The sequence below is a fragment of the Ochotona princeps genome, chromosome 21 (assembly GCF_030435755.1).
Source record: "Ochotona princeps isolate mOchPri1 chromosome 21, mOchPri1.hap1, whole genome shotgun sequence".
Taxonomy (NCBI): Eukaryota; Metazoa; Chordata; class Mammalia; order Lagomorpha; family Ochotonidae; genus Ochotona; species Ochotona princeps.
Window position 1 is genome coordinate 17,312,801 of NC_080852.1, and position 20,615 is coordinate 17,333,415.

At 39.7% G+C, this 20,615-nt stretch overlaps 1 protein-coding gene across 3 annotated transcripts in view; it reads right to left on the reverse strand.

Moving 5' to 3' along the window:
* PTPRG (protein tyrosine phosphatase receptor type G) overlaps positions 1-20,615 on the reverse strand; it is a 698,717-nt gene that overhangs the window by 503,265 nt on the left and 174,837 nt on the right. For all 3 annotated transcript variants that reach the window (XM_058678459.1, XM_058678457.1, XM_058678460.1), the window contains exon 2: positions 8,499-8,603. In XM_058678459.1, the coding sequence (XP_058534442.1) occupies positions 8,499-8,603 (105 nt within the window). The remainder of the gene's footprint in view (positions 1-8,498; positions 8,604-20,615) is intronic.

Consider the following 20,615-nt stretch of genomic DNA (forward strand, 5'->3'; position numbering starts at 1 on the left):
ATACTGCCTTAAAGATTTATTTTGCTTATTTAAAAGGCAAAGGGATAGAGGGATATGGAAATGGGGAGACAGAAGGATCTTTGTTCTCCTGCCTTATTCCCCAAATACCCACAGTAGATGGGGCTGGACAAGACCAAAGACAGAAGCCTCAAACCCAGCGGCAGCCAAACTGGGTCATCCGCTGCTGTTTTCACAGGCACATTATCAGCAAGCAGGAACCAAGGCACAACCACAGGGACTGGAACCAGCAATCTGATATGGAATGCCAGCAGCATCTGACCCCCACTGTGCCACAATGCCTGTCCCTAACAAGTAATTTAATAGTAAATTTAACACACTGAGATAGAAAACTAGGATGGCATTCCAGACATGAAGGGTACCAAAAAAATAATGAAAGCCACAGGATCAGATAATACGATACAATCCTAGCTGAAGACTCTGGGGGCAAGTGCTATCTCCTTATTGAAAACAGAGACTGGCAAGTGACAGGGAGGCATTAAAAGACCTACTTGTACCAAAATGGGAATCTTTCCTGATTAAAAAAGACCCCAAGAAGAAATGACTTTATTATGTAAAAAATCAAACCCTTGCAGTATAGTACAGTCATTTTAAACACAGAACAAAATCACACTCCATCTTAACACTCAGGGAAATCATTGATATGGCGATACAATTAAAAATAAGGATTCCTCAAGTTACTACAAAACATTTCTCAAGAAGGCAAACTTTTAAACTATGTACATACAGTGATAGGTTTTTAACACACTTAGGGCTGGCCTTATTTACACAATAAAAATGGGGCTAAAGTAAATTAAAACTAATACAGGCAAGCTCTAGTCATACAAAAGATCAACACAAAGAGACATTCACCTTAACACAGCTGATTTCCAAAGGATTATTTTTTTAAAAATATTATGACACGAGGACTAGCATTATAGCACAGTGGGGAAAACCAATTCCTGCAACCCTGGTACCCCATATGGGTGTCAGCTCAGATCCCAGTTGCTCCACTTTCAGTCCAGCTCCCTGTTTTTTTGGTTTTTTTTTTTTTTAATATTTTATTGTTATTGGAAAGCCGGATATACAGAGAGGAGAGACAGAGAGGAAGATCTTTCATCCGATGTTTCACTCCCCAAGTGAGCTGCAACGGGCCGGTACTGCGCCGATCCGATGCCGGGACCAGGAGCCTCTTCCGGGTCTCCCACGCGGGTGCAGGGTCCCAAAGCTTTGGGCCGTCCTCTCCTGCTTTTCCCAGGCCACAAGCAGGGAGCTGGATGGGAAGTGGAGCTGCCGGGATTAGAACCGGCGCCCATATGGGATCCCGGGGCTTTCAAGGCGAGGACTTTAGCCGCTAGGCCACGCCACCGGGCCCCCCAGCTCCCTGTTAATGGCAGTGGAAGATGCTCCATGTGTTTGGGTCTTTGCCACCCAAGCTGGAGACCCAGAAGAAGCTCTTAACTCCTGGCTTCAGTATGGTCCAGTGTTGGCCATTGTGGCCATCTAGAAAGTGAACCAGAAGATAGAAGATCCCTCTCACTCTCTGTCGTGCCCTCTCTTTCCTTAGTGAGAATCATTTCTGGACCAGCCAACAAATCTCTAAAGATTAACATGGCTACTTCACAGTTAAACAATGCTGGACACAACAACATCAGGTAAGATCAAGACTTTTGCTCAAAGAGCAAGACTACTGGTAACTGTGTGATCTGTGAGTAAATAACAGCAGAAAGTTCGATTTGAAGGCATAGATTCTGCACTTCTCTGAGCTATATAATGGAAGTCCTAAACATCCACAATCCAGGAAAGCGGTGTTCTTCCTTGCTAATTTATCTGCAGACAGAGGCACTGAGAGATAGAGAGAGGTAGCAAGGAACAGCGCCAGCCACTGCTTCACATTCATCATCTGGAGTGCGACTGAGGCCAGAGTGGGGAGCTAGAAACTCAACTCGAGTCTCTCACATGGGTGACAAGGTCACCTGAGCCACACAGGTCCCTCTAAGTCCACACTTGCCAGAAGGTGAAATAGGCTTCATTGGCAGGAACTAAACCCAGGTACTCTGCAGTGGGACACTGGCATTCTACCCACAAGGCTAAATGCATCTTCCGTTAAGAAAAAAAATTAAAGATTTATTTATTTGAGTTAGAGAGAGAAGTAGTTGCAAAAAAAGAAAGAGAGATCTTTTGTCCACTGACTCCAAAAGGGCCACAACGGTTAGGGCTGAACTAGGCAGAAGAATACAGAATCCAGAAGTCTCATCTGGTCTCCCACAAGGGTAGATGGAGTTCTAGCATTTTTCTTTCCTTACGTTAATGTGGCTAACAAAACCAACACACCAGAGAAGTGGAAAAGACAAGCCAAGGGACAAAAATTCATACAAATAGTAACTGTAACAACAGAAAGGCCAATGAAGTGTGCTTCCACACGTATTCTGATTGTAGAAGAAGATCCCGCACAACACAGTTTAACAATATCCAGAGGGAAAGATGAGATATTCCCATTTGCTATCATCACAAGCTGTGTTCTATGAACCAAATAAGTTATAACAAATGAATACATTTTGTAAGGTTAGAACGGAAGAGACTTGTAGAATTTAAATAAATCACAGAGCACATGCAACTTATCACTCTGATTATTAGGCATGCACTTTTATTGGGTGTTATTTTTCTGTAGAACCTTTAAATTACTCATGTCCCTCCACCTACCCACACTCCCCTCATCTTTATAAAATTTTATAAAAGCATGATGTTACCTCCAAGAAGCTAGCTTCAAAGGAGGTAACATCATGCCTTCAAATTTATGACCAGAAAAAAAAGTTTGACTTTGATCTATCACAGATATGAAAAATATATACTTACAGATAACTCTCTCTAGGCCTTATGTGGCCCCTCAAAATGTATAGATTAATGAATATTAGGATTTATGTGATGTCAAAGTAAATATTGACCTTATCTCCACCTGGGTCAATATTTACTGCTTGGCTCAATAAATCTTCATGTTCATTTTCAGACTAAATCAATATCAGTTCATTAGTCTCTGCATGGCGCATATCAGCGTTTTATAAAATTTGAAATGCTAGTGAAAATGTTTCACCTAAAAAAATGTAGATACAGCCAATTATGGAGACAAAAGGGTTTTCCTTTCTGGATTCCTTTGAGGCTTTGGGGGGTTCTTTTTTCTTTCTTTCTTTCTTTTCCCCTCAAAATGGTCACAAACAAAACTGTCTGAACTAGACAGAATCCAGTTACTTATTCTAAGTACATGGGCTGCTAACTGCTAGACCACACGCCCATCTCTGACCATAATTAATACACCCTTTAGATTTTTATGCTACTTGAGTGGAACCCTTATCTGCAGTTATTCTTGGATTTCCTTGTTCCTACCTAAATGTTTTGGTCAACCAGTACCTTGAGGCTGGGAACAAGTGAAGATCAAACTGTTGCTTCTTATAGGTACTCTTTTTATTTTATGTTTGATCTGTGGTTACAAGGATAGATAGGGTGAGAAAAAACACATATGGTCATGCACTAATCAGGACATTATGTATAAAAGAGAAAATTTGTTGGCCATATGTTGAAGACACTTGGAGGATGTTTCAATGCTTGGCTGAGATTGTCTTTTTTTTTTTTTTAAATCCTACTGTTGAAAGGAAATTGTTCTCTCAGTTTTAGGATATTTTAATTTCCTCTTCTCATTGAAAAAAAAAAAAAACTACCTTGATCCTTCCCTTTGATTTAAAGTTTTTTGGCATCTTCTCTCTGGAGGTGATTTCATAAATGTTTATAAGTATGTACACTTGGAGGATGAGTCCCAAGACCGACTCCTGCTCACTGGTGTGGCTTCAACAGACAAAAGGTTGTGGCTGTGAAAGAAACACCTCTACAGAAAAAATTTCCTTATGAGACCCCATGGGAAACTTCCCAGGAGAGGCAAATAATAGAACAACATGAAGACAAAACCTTGAGGTTCCACGTGCCTTCCATTCTTGCAATGACAAAAAGCAGACTTTGCAGGCATGTGTATTTTGATCGGCTCTGTGAAGACATTCTTAAAATAGGCATGAAAATATAATTTTAGAAATTTAATTGTATCTTAAGTTCACCAGGGGAGCTTGTTACTTAATGGGATCCAACGGTGAAACCCACTAATTTATCTGAATTTCATGGCAGGATCCCCCCTCAGCAAACTCCTGAGAACAGATTCTGGCATGCATTCATTTATCCACCCATCCATTTGCCCACTTGAAAAATATGCACTGAATATGCACAAAATGAGATGCTCTGGCACACAGCAGGAGAAATGGTGAATTATGAGATATAATCCTTGCCTTCAGGAGTCTACATTTAGCTGGGGAAATGAGACACACACCTACAGACATTGATGTTACAAAACAAGGTGTTTGTATGAACAATGTAGTGGGGTAGCATATAATTAAAAACCAAATGGGTAACACCTATTGTCTTCCAAGGTTGAAACCAAAACTTAAACCATGTGCTTAAATATGTTACCTCTTACCCTCAATCCATCCTTACAGGTATTCTCCTAATCTCTGTTTTACAGCTGAGTAAATCATCAAGCCCCAGGACAATTAGACAAGACTTCGAGTATCCCCTGGCCAATGCAGGAATGCCTCTTAGAATAATTTTCTTTGACCTTCACTGAGTTCAATGCCAGACACTTTTTGCAGGCAATTTTGATCACTGCATGTTTCAATTTTGGACTTCTCAACCAATGAGAAATGTTTCCCCTCAGCCCTTAAACTGATTTATAGAAACTCTTTCTATATAGAAGGAGCATAAATTGGAGATTATTTAAAATGCAGAAAACCAAACAATTTAAAAGTAGGTGGAGGACTGAGGAGTTGGTGGGACAGGGGGTGAGGGCATGGGGTTTGAGGAAGTAGCAGACCACAGCCTGTTTTTCTCCAAGTACTTGAGGCAGAGAAGAGAAAACAGACCACACTTTAGAAAAAAAATGCTTGAAATTTCCACTTGAACTTGCTCCAGATTTGTTTCTCATTTCCCTTTCCGGCATGGATGCCCTACCTAGCAAGTGTGATTTCTTTGTGTAATAATTACTGAAGTTCTGGGAAAGCTCAAAAATTCATGAGCTGTCATCACCTCAAGAAATGCAGAAAAATATCTACATCTTTGTTGAATAAAACTAACAGAAAAGAAATTGTTTTAATGTTTCCAGTGACATACTCTGAGGCTGCCGCATTTTTTCCCAGAGTAATTCTGCATCAAATACATAAAAGGTCATTCCTTTCTTTTCTGTAATATGTTAGCATAAGGGAAAAAAAATCTATAGTAGATGTTCAAAGCGTTTCATATTATTAATAGTTATTACTAATCTTACAATATGTTCTGTGGGATACTTTTTCTATCCATAAATACCATGGTTCCCTTTTTACAGTACACTAAATGAAGACCTAGGCAGATAACCCATCTTCAGGTGACCACGATGGAAGTCTATCAGGTTCCTGGATAAACAGTCCTCTATGCTAATGTTGCAGGGGTCCCAACAGCACTGTCTGATGAGCATACAAAAGTAGAATTCTTAAATATTTCAAATACAGAACGTCTGCATGATTCACGGTGATGTAAAGTAAAAAGTGAAAAGCCCCTTAAGTTCACAACTACTGTCATAACAGCATCTTATAAACACGCTCACAACAGCTCAAACACAAAACTGTGCACAGTGATTAGAATACAGCACCATAAACAGTAACCAACAGCAGGAGGCAAGCATTCGCCACAGTAGTTAAGATGAGGACCTCACATACTAGAGTTCCTGGGTCAAAGCCCCACTCCCAATTCTAGCTCCCTGATAATAATAATAAAAAAAAAAAACAGTAGACTCTGGGAGGCAACAGTGATGGCTCAAATGGTTGGGTCACTGCCACTCACACAGACGTAGAGTTTCCAGCCTCAGCTTGGCCCAGCCATGACCATACAGACCATGAGCCAGCAGATATGATCACTCTCTCCCTGTCAACCTCGTGTGTGTATGTGTATGTGTGTGTTTCTTCCTCTTAAGCAACAAAATAAATTTTTTTTTTAGTTTTAAAGTAAGATTTATTAGAAAAGCTAAGAAAGGAGACTCCCGCCCTAGTGACAGGAGGGGATTCTGAGATAGAAAAGACCCCCAACAAAATAAATTTTAAGTTTCCCCCAAAAAATAACAGGATCAGCATCATTTACCAAACTCTACACATACAAAAGCAACCTCAGAACCAGGACAAGAAAACCCAGAACACTCAACAACAGCCCAACTCCCAAATCTATTGCTTGCCACACACCCCTCCACCCCACTTCACTCATCTTCCACTCAAGTCCTTTCCAAAAGCAAAGTCACAGAAACTATTTACTGCAACCTAGAAGACTTACTGAGGAAATCCATCTGAAGGGAAAGACTAAGTCAAAATCAGCCTGTGCCATCAACTACATCTGCCTCTTTCTTCCTTATTTCCTTCTTCACAACTACCAAGTGACTTCATCGGCTTTTCCAAGCCAGTCATACAGCCTTCTTAAGGATTCCTAACTTGAATGTCCCACCCAAGTTCCAGAGAAAAATGAATCAAAAAAAGCAATAACAGACTGTAGCCTATGGACGCTCTCCAATTGCTGCTTTGGCTGTTGCACACCTGCAAAGTACGAATGATATGGCTAGAAAAAAAGAAGGGCATTTCCCGGTACATGATAATTACATGATTTATAATTTATACAAATTCCAGAGTCCATAAAAAAGCCTCCAATGACATGACCAGTGTATCTGGGATAACCTATAGCTGCTTTTAAGCAAAGATGGTGGAAATGTGTTCATACAGTAAAGACCATAGGGTCTAATAATCATCAGAAGTTCACTATCTAGATCTGGACAAGAAAAGTATATCAACTCTGAAGCCTTTAGCCTTTCAAGTGACAGAGGAAACTCCCCAATCCAGGCATTGTGCATTGCAGAAACAAAAAAGGAAGAACTCCTTAAGCCCATCAAAGTTCCTTCACAATGGCCCCATCCCAAAGTTGGTATCACTTAGGTCCTTTCCTGACAAAGAAAAAAGTTTTGGCCTCTCAAGTTTTCATGGCCATTTGCAACTGGAGATATACTGATGGGTTGTACCTTCCCATTTCCTGACTATCAGCATTATTATTCTAAATTGACGAACTGTAAATAGCAAGCCACTTTATGCCTCTTCCTGACTGATCTCAGAACCACAGAGTACAAAATGATAAATTTTTCTTTGAGTTTCTTGGCAAGAAGCTATATATATGTAATTCTGACTTTCATCTCCCAATTTCCTACATTTATCAGAAACAGTGACAAAAAGGCTCTAATTAGATAATTCTAATCACAAGGAACTGGAGGTGATTGAAGACTTCAGTGTAACTATCTGTTCACAACAAAACAAAACAGATAGGCAATTCTCCCAGTAGGGGCAGGAGATTTATCAATAGACAAAAGGATGCAAAAAGCCAATAGATAAGGTGTAATTAAAGATCAGACCTATAAATTTTACACTGACATAAATTTAACAGGATTTGCAGGTGGAAATTCAGAATTTAAACCAGGCCATTATTATGAAAAGGATACCTTCAGGTTTATATGCAACAACATTACCTAATGCATAGATTTATTACCAAGACAAATATACTGTGCCTCCAAGCCCTTTCAAAACAGAGAATTGGAATGATTCAGTGGCAACACAATTTCTTAAGTAGCTATCTTCCTCAAGCATTCCTCCTTAATTAGCTGTGATACATTGTCCAAATATTCCTACACCTCAAAATCTCTAACATATTTGAGGGTAAGGAAGTGTAATACAGAAAGGTCTGTGCATTGTTGCACATTTTCATTGTTTTCCCCTATATATATATATATATATATATATATATATATATATATATAATATATATATATATAATCATTTTCAATGTAATTAAGTCAACACAGTTGCAATAATATTCTCCCCAACTACCTCAGCTCAAAGGCTGAAAGTAAAAACAAAAATGAAAGAAGTGAAGAATATAGAGGAGCAGAAGGCTAAGAAAATTTTCCAAACAAGACCTGATTTGGAGAGAAAGTTGTATTTCTCAGCTTACAACATAAAGCAGCATTTTGATATCTAATGCTGTATAATACTTAGTAGATACTTCAGCAGCTCAACACCAGTCCTATGTCAGTTCTATGGAATCTTTGCCATGAAATAAACAGAAAGGAAAAGGCTACATCTTTCAAAAAAGTTACAAGTTTGTTATGATAACGCATCAACAAGGAAAGTTTAGAAACAAACACAATTTGATGAGGGGAAAAAAAACATGTCCAGAAAATAGTGGGGAAAGATAAATGAAGGCATTTTTACCCTGAGGAAAACAGCCTTGAATATTTCAACCTTTAATTTAACTACAAAAGGTATGAACAAATAGAACTCAGGCAAGGAAAGTGCTTACAGGTTACTTTTAATCAGACGCTGTGCAATCCCAACCAGAGCAGCCCCACTTACCAGAGTAGGCCCAGTATGGGTCTCCGGAAGCCTTGCGTCTGCGGATTTGCACAGAGCTGCCCTGTCTGTTCTCATGCAGGGTCCCAACGTAGCCTTCAGTCAATGCTGGAAGACAGAAACACCAGAGATGAGTCAAAGTCATTACCCCACTGCACACAGAAAGAGCAGCTTTGTAGAAGCACAAAGCACAAAGCTGGAGGGTGACTGAACAGAACCTCATTTCAAGGACTACAGGATACTCCAGAAATGGTCATGGCTACTACTGATCTCAGTAACAACTTACAGTAAGACTTGACTTTGAGCCATAAAAGCTATACATTAAATATCTCATAGGAATTATTTTAATTGATCTGCAACACACCAACAGGCCCTAGATACAATACCCCTAGTAATAAACTCTGAAGCTTCAAGAAATGAATTTAATTTTAATGTAACCAAGGTCAGACAAGTGTCACAATCAGGGGCTTGGATTCCAGCTACTTGGATAAGTATCTGTTCTAGGTGTACAGGCCTTTGGCCTCAGAGTGTAGGTCATTCTTTGTCCTTTCAGACTCACTAACTGGTTCCAAGGCACACAGGAAAACATTCAGAAGATCAGAAACACAACCACAGAACCTCCACATTCAAGCGAGGGCGTCTTCCACACAATGTAACACAGTCTGAGGCCTTGGACATTTCCCCAAGTGAGACCGAGGATTCCACAAAGCCCCAGGTGGCAAACAGTCCACATATGAAATGAGAGCTCATCCAAAACCAATGATGCTTAGTAAACAGCTTAATGATAAACTCCTGAACTGAAAATGAAACCAGTGCAAGTGAAAGTAAAATTACTCTCCCATTACAAAGAGGTTCCATCCGCCTGCTAGAATGTAAAAAGTCCTCTCCTTCCATCCTCTCTGTAAACACAAATTTTTTATATGTGCTCATAACCTGAATATGCCAATGCATAAGACAAATATCATGCGTACCCAGAATCTAAAGATGGAATCATACTCAAACAATGACCCTAGCTAAATATGTTAATATTTAAATGCACCAAAACATGATCAACTGTGCTTCCAAAAAGCAATGAAAATCATAAAAAGAGCTGTATACACAATTGATGGCAATCAAAATGGAAAAAGGAAAGTATACTAACTTCCCTACTCCAGACAATGAGATAATAATAATAATTGCACATCACATTAGCTTTGTTGACAATGTGATAGTTATGCAGAACATCTAGGAACCATGTCAAGTACTTGGGCTTATACTTCAGTTGCTAAGACTAGATTTAAGATAGGTAATGCTTGAACAAAGATATTCTCTAAACAGATTTGCCCTATAAGGAAATGGGAAACTTGTAAATACCAAATACATATCTAAAAATTAAACCTAGTAGCACTTCGGTCTGCTTTTTACAACCTGAATGACAAAGTTAAACTCTAAGTTACCATCAAACTTTAAAGTGCAATGAAAGTTTGAGTATTAATCAGCCAATCCATTCTACAGTTTTCCAGATGAGCCATTCAGAACTTCAGGTATTTGACTTTCAGGGATATCAAGTAAAATTTCCCATCTCCTAGGATCTTAATCTATTTTACCTCCTTTAAAGCACATTAAGTAACTAATTTTGTAAAGCTTGTTTATTTTCTGTGCATGTAGGAGAACCTATTATGTATCTGTTTACTGTGCTGCAAATAATTGCTCCCAAATAAATCCTTGCTCTTTCTGGAAAGACAATAAGTACAATAGTGTCTTGGCCATGTGTGTAATAAATGTGGCCTCAATTAGACATGTGAGTGAGCCTCATTTTGCTTGTCTGTAGAGCCAAAAATATCCCCAAAGAATGCTTATGAGGAAAACACAAATTACTCTGAGCAGAATACTAAATCCACTACAGGGTAATACGCCTGACAACATTGAACAATTTGTGGCAGAACCTCCATTCTTGCCATCATCATAACCCTCTGCAACTGGTCATGTGTCATGGCCAACTAACTCCATCTTACTACTTTCCCAGTTCTAAGGGCTGGCCCTCTTTGGCTTCAGCCAGTGGATCTGCATATACTATCACTATGGCAGAGTGGGGTACACAGGCAATAAAGATATCTAGTCATCCAGCTAGAAAGGCTCCTTTTTACTCCTGAAGATAGCTAAGGATCAAGTAACCAACCAACAGAGAAGTTCAAAAATGGAAGCAAGCAAAAAGATACAAAAAACTTAGGCCAATTTCTGTTGGCAAAAGACAAGCTCTGGACAAAACCAATTTGAATATAGCCTTGCCAAAGGCTTTTTGGTTACATTAATCCATTACTAGTTAAATCTCATTTTTTCAGTTCCTTTTACTTTATCTACCCACAGATGATATCCATGGTGTCTTTCATTCTAAAGTCACTTCAATTCCTTATCATCAAGTTCTCCATCCATAAAGAGCCACTGTTACACTACAGCACAGACCCGAACCTGGATGTTGAAACACACAGATACACTCACATTCCCTATAACTGGGACCGCCATCCCTGAAGTAAAGATTTAATTAGTCTGCGATGGAATGAAAATACCAGTGCTTGTTCTTTGGGTAATATTTGAGAGACTGACAGGAGAACCGAACATATACTGAGTTGGACCTAAGATTCCACTGAACCCTGAACATCTCCACTCTCAGCTTCACTGCCTGTTATTTGACAACCCAAGTCCATACCTCTCAAGGGCTGGCTGAGCAGAAAGCTACAATCTGCAGTGGACATGACAATGATGCAATGTCAGCTTCCGAATTTGCACAAACAGATCTGAACTGAGGCACAACAGAGCTCTTAACAGGAAAGCTAATAGACCAGATAGAAAAGTAAAGAACAGCATCATCTTCAAGGTAATTGATTCCAATGCACTTTACAATACATGAAATCTATAATTAAAATATCTACTTCAGTTCACCTTTATTTTCCCCCGAAAAAGAAATGATTTTTTTTTGTTTGTTTACCCAGATCATTTGTGGAAACAAACTCTCAGAGCCACTTCTTTTTTTTTTAAGATTTATTTATTATTTTTTTTATTGGAAAGGCAGATATACAGAGAGGAGGAAAGACAGGGAGGAAGATCTTCCGTCTGATGATTCACTCCCCAAGTGGCGGCAACGGCTGGAGCTGAGCCAATCCGAAACCAGGAGCCTCCTCCGGGTCTCCCACATGGGTGCAGGGTCCCAAAGTCTTGGGTCATCCTCAACTGCTTTCCCAGACAACAGGCAGGGAGCTGGATGAGAAGCACAGCCGCTGGGATTAGAACAGGCACCCATATGAATGAGATCCCAGCGTGTTCAAGGCGAGGACCTTAACTGTTACACTATCATGCCGGGCGCTCAGAGCCACGTCTTATGGGAGCAACTTCAGACCTGGTAGCTTCGGTACACCATAACAAAGAAATAATCCAGAGGCTCATTACATATAGCAAGAACATCCCAGGTTCTACAAAAAGGCCTTAATTCAAAGAATGTTTAACTAGACTTGATACAAGTCACCAGTTCCAACCCTACTCCTGTTACCTTCCCCAGTCCCATTCACTACCTGATGAAAATGGATATGTTCAAACCTACACATATTACTCAAGAAACAAGAAAGGTTAACATCAGAAGGTTCTCCAAGACACTACAATGGAATTACATCCATACCCCAAAGGCCAGACACTTCCCCAGCTATGCAGGTGCATCACACAGCGGCATAAGGCTCTGAACCAAGCAGCAAGCACATCTAAAGGCAGTTCGCTAGGGACAAAGTTAAGAAGTGTGATACTGGGCCTGGCCTGATAGCCTAGTGGCTAAACTCCTCTTCACATGCGCGAGGATTCCGTATGGGCCACGGTTTTTGTCCTAGATGCTCCACTTCTCATCCCAGCTCCCTGCTTGTGGCCTGGGAAAGTAGCAGAGGATGGCCGAAAGTGTTGGGACCCTATTCCTTTATGGGAGACCCACATGGGAAACCCAGCAGAGGCTCCTGGCTTCAGATCTGCTCAACTCCAGCCATAGAAGTCACTTGGGGAATAAACCAGCAGACAGATCTTTCTGTCTCTCCTTTTCTGTGTATATCCATCTACCTTTCCAATAAAAATAACTAAACCTTTAAAAAATATATGACATTGCTGTCTATTCATCAATCAGCGAGAAGTAATCAAATTGATAGGGTCATACCATGGAAAATGACTCTAAATTATTGGGGTACAATGTTGGGGGAGGAGGCTGTTTCTGAATGGCATGCTGCCTGGCAAAACAAGGGCTCTAAGCTCCCTGGATATAAGAAGCACATGTATGTGCCTGACTGCCACCATACCACCCACCACAGGACTCAATGAATGCCATGTGTTCATAAAGCCAGTGTTTCCATCTACCAACAGAAGACATGTGGCAAAGACTTGCAGTGGAGGTTTGAAACAGAGAACAACATGAAATGCATACGGGTTCTTTTTATCTATGCAACTCACACACGAATAGGGGAGCAAAGAATTCCATCACCCTGGCACCACATTTGTTTTTAACATATAAACTATTTATTAAAGGTGACTATATTTAGTTTTCACTTTTATATCATCTATGTCGACAATGTGTGATTTCTTCTCCCCCAAATAAGCATATATTCACATGTCACAGGCACCTGCATAATTTAAAAGAAAATAAAAGTTTAAATCTCTTTCTCAAATGTATTTGAATCAATTATGAGATGATCTTTTACAAAACAATTTTTGAAAAATTATTATTACAGCAGTCAAAAATGATACAGAGTATATTAAGTAACTTAATATTTCATTGGCACAGATCAGAGATCTGCAAATAGTAACTGTGTGTGATTCCTAAGTACAGATCCATAGTCAGCATACCAAATCCAATCCATTTTAATATTCTTTGTACTGCTCTAAGCTCTAACAGCCAACCAACAGTAACATGGCCATGATACGGTATGGCTATGAATCATGTTATTGATTTTCAATATCTTCTGTGCAGAAAATTAAATTATGCAAATGCATGCCTTACAGATCCTTACCTTAATGTGAAATTGCATACCTGCTTATGTCAGCAACTTAATTACACAATTAAAAACGGAGCATGCTTCTGAAAACAGGTAGTTTCACTCCTCAGAACAGACAGTGAGTGTAAATCAACCTGTGGTTACCATGTGAATAACTGGGGAAAGGAGACTATGTCATCACAGCATATATTCTATCAAATTCTACAGCACCAAACCCACTATGCTTTATGGAGCTGAAGTCATGTGTCAGCAGGAAACTCAGGAGAGCTTTTAGTCATGTTATAAAACTGTAAGTAATTGGAGCAGCAGCTAGGTCAGACACTGGAAGCCCAATCGTCTATACTGTGCATTGCTGTACACTCCCCTCAGAGGTCATCAAACGTGCCATTTTAACCAAGTACACCAATGGGCTGCTAAACCCAGGTGTGAGGGCTGCCAATTTAAACAGTCTTCAGTGATCTGCGTATGGTCATAATAAAACAGACCCAGGGATGAACCAAATCACTCCTCCCAACACACCAGAGAATCTGAATCTCCCAATTCTGACAAGATGAAAGGGAAGATTTCCATGGCAAGAGTGTTAACTAACTGATGAAGCTTACATCTCACTCAGCAGGAGGAATCTCAAGTCAAGTCAGTTGCTAGGCAGAGAGTTAAATGAGTGACAGGCATTTTCATCAGGGAGTTTTCATAAACTCTATCTTGTCTCAGAACTTCTACAGAGCCTGCCTCATTTCCAGCCTGAAGCGAAAGAGATAAAAATGTTTCCAGACCCAAAGGCCCAATCCTTTCCTATAAAAATATCTTAAGAGTTACCTACTACTGAATGTATCAACGAAACAGCTTCCTATATGTGTGATTTAATTTCCCAGAGCTACTGGACACAGTTTATAGGAATAATTTTTTTTTATTCTGGGAATATAAAGCAGATGTTTATCCCATCTGCTTTAATGTACCTTCAGGCAGATCAGGTGGAATTGTAACTCTAGGTATCTTACAAAATTTTTTACTTTGGGGGGGGAGATTTTCCAGCTATATTAACTCTTCTATGTTAATTGCAGGCTGAATGGTTTTCATAAAAAGCAACCAGCTCTTTTGAGCACTACACTAAACAACTTTTTGGATAGACATGTCTTCTCTTGTATTTTACTGATCAAAAGAAGAAATTCTCACTGAATCTGCATGTGGGAAGAATATACTGACAGAGAATATTTTTCTCCCAAAATTGTAAATGCATGAATCAAAATTACAGAGCACAACTAATATTACAGGGTTTTGGATAAAAGTGGCTCATTCGCATTGGTATTTATAGTTCTGAATGTGAATACAAGACTTAAATTGCCATCAAGAAAGGAAAAGAAATGGCCCATAGGGGGAAAAAATCAACATATTCTTCTTGTCATAGTGAACTAGTAACATCCACAGGGGTCGCTGGAAGGGAAGGTATATGGCAATGGCCGTGCAGAGGTGAAACCAGAGCAAGTTTAGAACGAGGATAAAGCTGAGATCCACCAGCAGTATGGTCACATTTCTAAAAGCAAAAGCAAAATCATACAGGAAACATGGTGAGGGTATTGCCACTTCACTCTATGTCCAATTGTAGGTCATTTCAAAGGACTGGGAAACCTGGAAGAACAGGTCAGCATCCATCCCAAATTGAAAACCTCAGAACAAAGAAGTTCTGGTTCCCCAGTGCCAAAATGAAAATTACTTAGGATGATGGATGGATGGCTGTCATACGAGGAGTCCTAGTTCTTTGACCAGACTGCCAAAAATAAGCCCATTAAAAATAAGCAATAGGTACTACCATTTTAAAATTCAGAAGGCAGGTTCAGAGAATGGCAGACAAGCAGTTAACTAGGCTGTTTTTATCTATTATAACTGCTCATACAACAAACAAATTAAAGATCCCTCAAGGATTACAAAATCTCCATCAAGCACAATTTTCTCCACATTTTAACACTCATTTAAGAACATTAAATCCCACACAATAGCCTAAAATGAATAAATTTTTATCTTTTTTATGCCAACAATGGGCAAGAGCATCAAATTATAGTTAAAAGTAATTAAATATTCTGATGAACTTCTCATTTTCATTGTGACTGTATTTCAACTAATTATAATGAAATGTACTTGGTGAGTATCCCAAACAGTAGAATCAAGAAGTGTGTTCCTTTGTAACCACTGTATTACACATAGTCCCTCTGGTTGTTAGTGATGCTGAGCTAACCTCAAATACAATAAATTATATTACAGTAGATTACCTATTTTGTCATATTCAAATGTACTATTGTCCCAACTACAAAAAATTTTTTTCATTATCTACAATGATAAAGAGACCCAATATAGAGCCAGTTTTTGTTTTTTTAAATAAAACAAATTACTAAAACTCAGGAACAACTGGAAAGAAGAGAAATCACACAACCAAGTTGTATCCTAGGGGGAAAACAGAACACAAAACAGTCTTGTAAAAATGACTTAAATCAGGTAGCGAAATGAAAAACTGAACTTCGCCTCACCATTTTACTTGAATACAAATCCCATAAGACAGAAGCTTTTGAAAAAAAAAATTAAGCTATAAGGGACAAAAAAAAAAGCCATCCCTCTCTGTTGTGAAATTTCAGAGATAGACAATACCTATTTGGGCTCAGCAGGGTGGCCTAGTGGCTAAAGTTCTTGCCTTGCATGTACCGGGATCTCATTTGGCGCCAGTTCTAATCCCAGCAGTCCCACTTCCCATCCAGTTCCTTGCCTGTTGTCTGGGAAAGCAGTTAAGGACAGCCCAAAGTCTCGGGATCCTGCACCCGTGTGGAAGACAAAGATTTATTTATTTTTATTTGAAAGACAGATATATAGAGAGGAGGAGAGACAGAGAGGAAGATCGTCCATCCGATGGTTCACCCCTAAGCAGCCGCAACGGCTGGAGCTGAGCCAATTCAAAGCCAGGAGCCAGGAGCTTCTTCTAGATATCCCAAGTGGTACAGGGTCCAAGACTTTGGGCCGTCCTTGACTGCTTTCTCAGGCCACAGGCAGGGAGTTGGATGGAAAGTAGAGCTGCCGAGATCAGAACTGGTGCCCATATGGCATCCTAGTGTGTGCAAAGTAGGACTTTAGTGGCTAGGCCATTGTGCCGGGCCCAAAATAAATAAATCTTAAAAAAAAAAAAAAGGAAGAAAATACATATTTACCAACAACTCTGGGAAAAGGGTCACTCAAGAAACAGAATTCTAAGAGGCCAATTATTGTACATGTGCAGTCAAAATCTGAAAAGTTCTGCGATTCCCCTAAAGAAGCACCCTCGTAAAAAATGAAAGCAGGATGACACTAGCTTCAAATATTTTATAAGATTAAACAGAATGGAAGGGGGAACTTTCCAGCTCATTGTAATGCTGTTTGCTTCTCAAAGAATCAATTCTCTTCATTCTGTAATGTCACCAGTAAAATGAGGATTAGTCATGAATAGTGCTATATAATGTCAAATGCCACAGATCTGTACTCCAATTTTACACCTGTGGCACCTCTTTGAATCCTTAATGATGGACAGATCAGCAATGCAGCCAAGAGAGTACATATTGTTGGCCACCCTCTTGTTGTGTGTCTAATTAGTTGCCAGCATGAAAACACCCGGAATAGAAACTCAGCATTGGTATTTTTAATTTTTACAGGAGATCTGTTCCTGAAGGACAATAGGCTAAAGGAACGCAGACCAGCTTTTGGGGGAAGAGTCACGAACATCGAGTTAGATAAAGGATTAAAACATTAATGAGTTAGCAAGGAAGTATACTTGTTATAAAAGCAAGCTGTCTCTGGCACACTTGTACTGTCTTGCCATATGATGGCCTCCACTAGACTATGAAGCGGCAAATAAGTGTGGTATTCAGTGATAGGTACAGAAAAACGAGCATCCCAGTGAGTGACACAGCAAGAAAAACATTCACAAAGACAATCTGCAACAATGGAAGACAGTACAAACCACAATGCAGTTTGAAGCCCTCCATTTGGAGGTAAATCAGTCTGACATTCCAATCATGACATCCCTTCACTTATCACAAAAGGAATATAACTGATTCCAAGCCTCCATCCTAGAAAATCCAGAGACCTGTGACTTCCAAGGCTAGGATGAAGATATTACTTAAGTCCTTGCTGGTCACCCACTAAATCACCTGCAGCAGTCTACTTCTCAACACTTGTGTATCTGGTTGGCAAAATACCTAACTCCACCACCACACGGACCATCTGCAATGGTCCTTAACTATACATGGATGAAAAGAGAATACCTGGGGAGTTTGGAAGGAGTCAGAAAGTTTCATGGTCTCTCCATAGTAGGATGCCATCACACCATGGCATTTAACTTCATATATGCCATACCACACCCGTCCTCTTGAACAAACTTGCAATGCCCCAATGGCTCAATCACTAAAAACACATTAAAAGCTACATGCAGGAGACGCTAAACATGGGAATGCAACACAGCAAAACATGATAGAGACAAAGGGAATCAAAAAAGGAGATAATATCCTTAAGAGAGAGTGGGAAAAGAGGTATCAGTTTAGTGGATGGGATTGTTACGGAGGGAAGCAAGAGTTCAAGGTGAAAAATCAGCACGCAGAAGGCTGCTGAGGCAGGAAAAGCCTGGAGAAGGAGGCCAGCTAGGCTGAAGCTTGGCAAGAAGAGACTGAGACTACAATAGAACAGGATCCTACAGGCCTTTAAGGAAGCTTGGGAAAGCAATGAAGGAGCTCGAATCCAGTAGTTAGTATGGTCTGATAAATGGATGCTTTCCTTTAAAACAGCTATATGGAGATATAATGGTTTTTAGTGTTAATTATAGAGTTGTGTATGCATTGTTATAATCTAATTTTAGAACTGTTTTTTAAACCAATGCATGCTTTTAATAGATGGCTGTAATATCCAGGGGATAGACTGGGGACCAGCAGGCAGGCAAGAGCAGAAAGCAGTGGTTCATCATTAGGTTCCACAGCAGGCCAAGACAAATCATCCACTCTGGGTGCACGGTCATCCTCTGCTAAGAATGGAGGACTGGTTCCTGAACCCCACCTGTCCCCATCAGCCCCAACCCAAAGACACCAAAATCCAAGGATGTGTTAGGCATACCCTCCTATACACCTGATGTTACCCTCATTTATACCTAATACATTGTTATGCAAATAGTTGCTAAATCTGAAGTCAAAATTTCAAACATTTCTTGGAAAATGTATTTTATCACATAAAAGCCTCCATTTCAAAAATTGTTGGTACCCAAATACACTTATCTCAAATCCATTTTCCTATGATTATTTTTTGAAGTACTCTTACATTATTTAGGGAATAAGCAAAACAATGTGTGTGTGTGTGGATATATATATATAAATATTCACAACAGATACGATTCTTGCCAAATAATTTTCATTCTACAGCTGGATGAATTGTGGATGTAGAATCCACAGATATGTAAGGTTGACTGTAATAGTACAAGTACCAAGACTGGTATTAGGAGTGGGGAAGCAGCTAGAAGGGACATAGTGCGGGTGAGCGTTGAGGCATAAAGGGTTAAGCCAGCAAACCATATGAGTATAGATAGAGTCCTGGGCTGACACACTTCTGATCCAGCTCTCCGCTAACGTGCCTGGGAAGGCAGCAGAGGAGGGTCCAAGTGCTTGGGGCCCATCACCTACACGGAAGATACAGATAGAGTTCCACACAAGTGGCTTCTTGTCTATCCAGTACAGAGAACAATGTCCTAAACATCACAGGAGAAAACAACAACAACAAACCTGACTGATTATCGGACAGTATTGGTACAGGTACAGAAACTTTGATTATTAATTCCCCAAGAAGCCTGGGTAGGTGATTGTATTTCACACAATTTTATTCACTTCTCCTTTTTCAAAGTTTTATTCATTTTATTAGCAACGCAGAACATAGAGAAGGAAAGACAGAGTAATGTCTTCCATCCACTGTGGTTCACTTCCCAAATGACCTCAACAGCTGGAGCTGAGCCAATCCAGAGTCAGGAGCCTCTTAAGTCTCCCCCATGGGTCCGCGGTACCAAATGTTTGGGCCATGCACCAATGTTTTCCAAGTTTCATAAACAGGGAGCTTGATGAGAAGTAGAACAGCCAGGACACAAACCAGCACCCAGATAGAATGCTGGCACTTGCAGGTAGAGGATTAGCCAGTTGAGCCATCACATTGTCCCAGCAATTTTATCACTGCTTAAATAGGGATGTGTGACCAAGGCCTTAACTCTCAAATCAACTCTTACAAAAAAAAAAGCCTACCACAAACAGATGTGTGCAAAGGGAACAGAATGAAGCAACCTGAGCAAAGATCCACCAAAATAGTCCATTTAACATCATTTGTCTCTGCAAATTAAGCAAGGTTTTGTCCTGAGCAACTGCTCCGTATTGACTGGAATGACAAACATACGTTCAGGAGCTGGAAGGGAGATAAATAACGAACACTCTGCCCTCTGCCAGGCTCCACTTTCTGCAGGACCATTTCTCCCTCCTTAAACACCAAGAAGCGAGCCGCTCATTGGCTTGCTGGGATTCATGAATATCCACCTGTCCCTTTTTTCATTTAAAAGAAAAAACATGACCCAAGGAATTGGGTTAGTATTGGCAGGGAAACCACTTTAATGTTACTAATCAGAATATCCCAGAAAGACAAGTTCATTTTTGCTGTCTCCATTTTTATTAGGTATTAGATTTGCTTCCTCTCCAGCAACAGTGAGGCAGGCTTTGTTCTCTTCAATTGCAAAAAAGAAATGATCAGGAGAAATTTCTTGCATTTTGCTTTCCTTGAAGAGGCATTATTAACTTCAAATCATACAATACAAGTCACAAGGAAAGTGATTTAAAAGGACTATTACAATCTTAACTAAAATGATTTAATTAAAAAATTCTAACCACATAAAAATGTTCACCAGATCACTTCAAGATGGCTAAAATACTTATCTCGAAGTCTGCTTAAATAGCTCTAAAAGCAATTTCTTAATTAATTATATGGAAAAAAAATTTCATTTGTTTTTTGAAAAAACACCTATTTAACCAAAAGCCCTTTCCTGATTTAAAAAAACTGTAATGATTAAACATGCAGGAATAGCTTCCTTTCTGCTTGT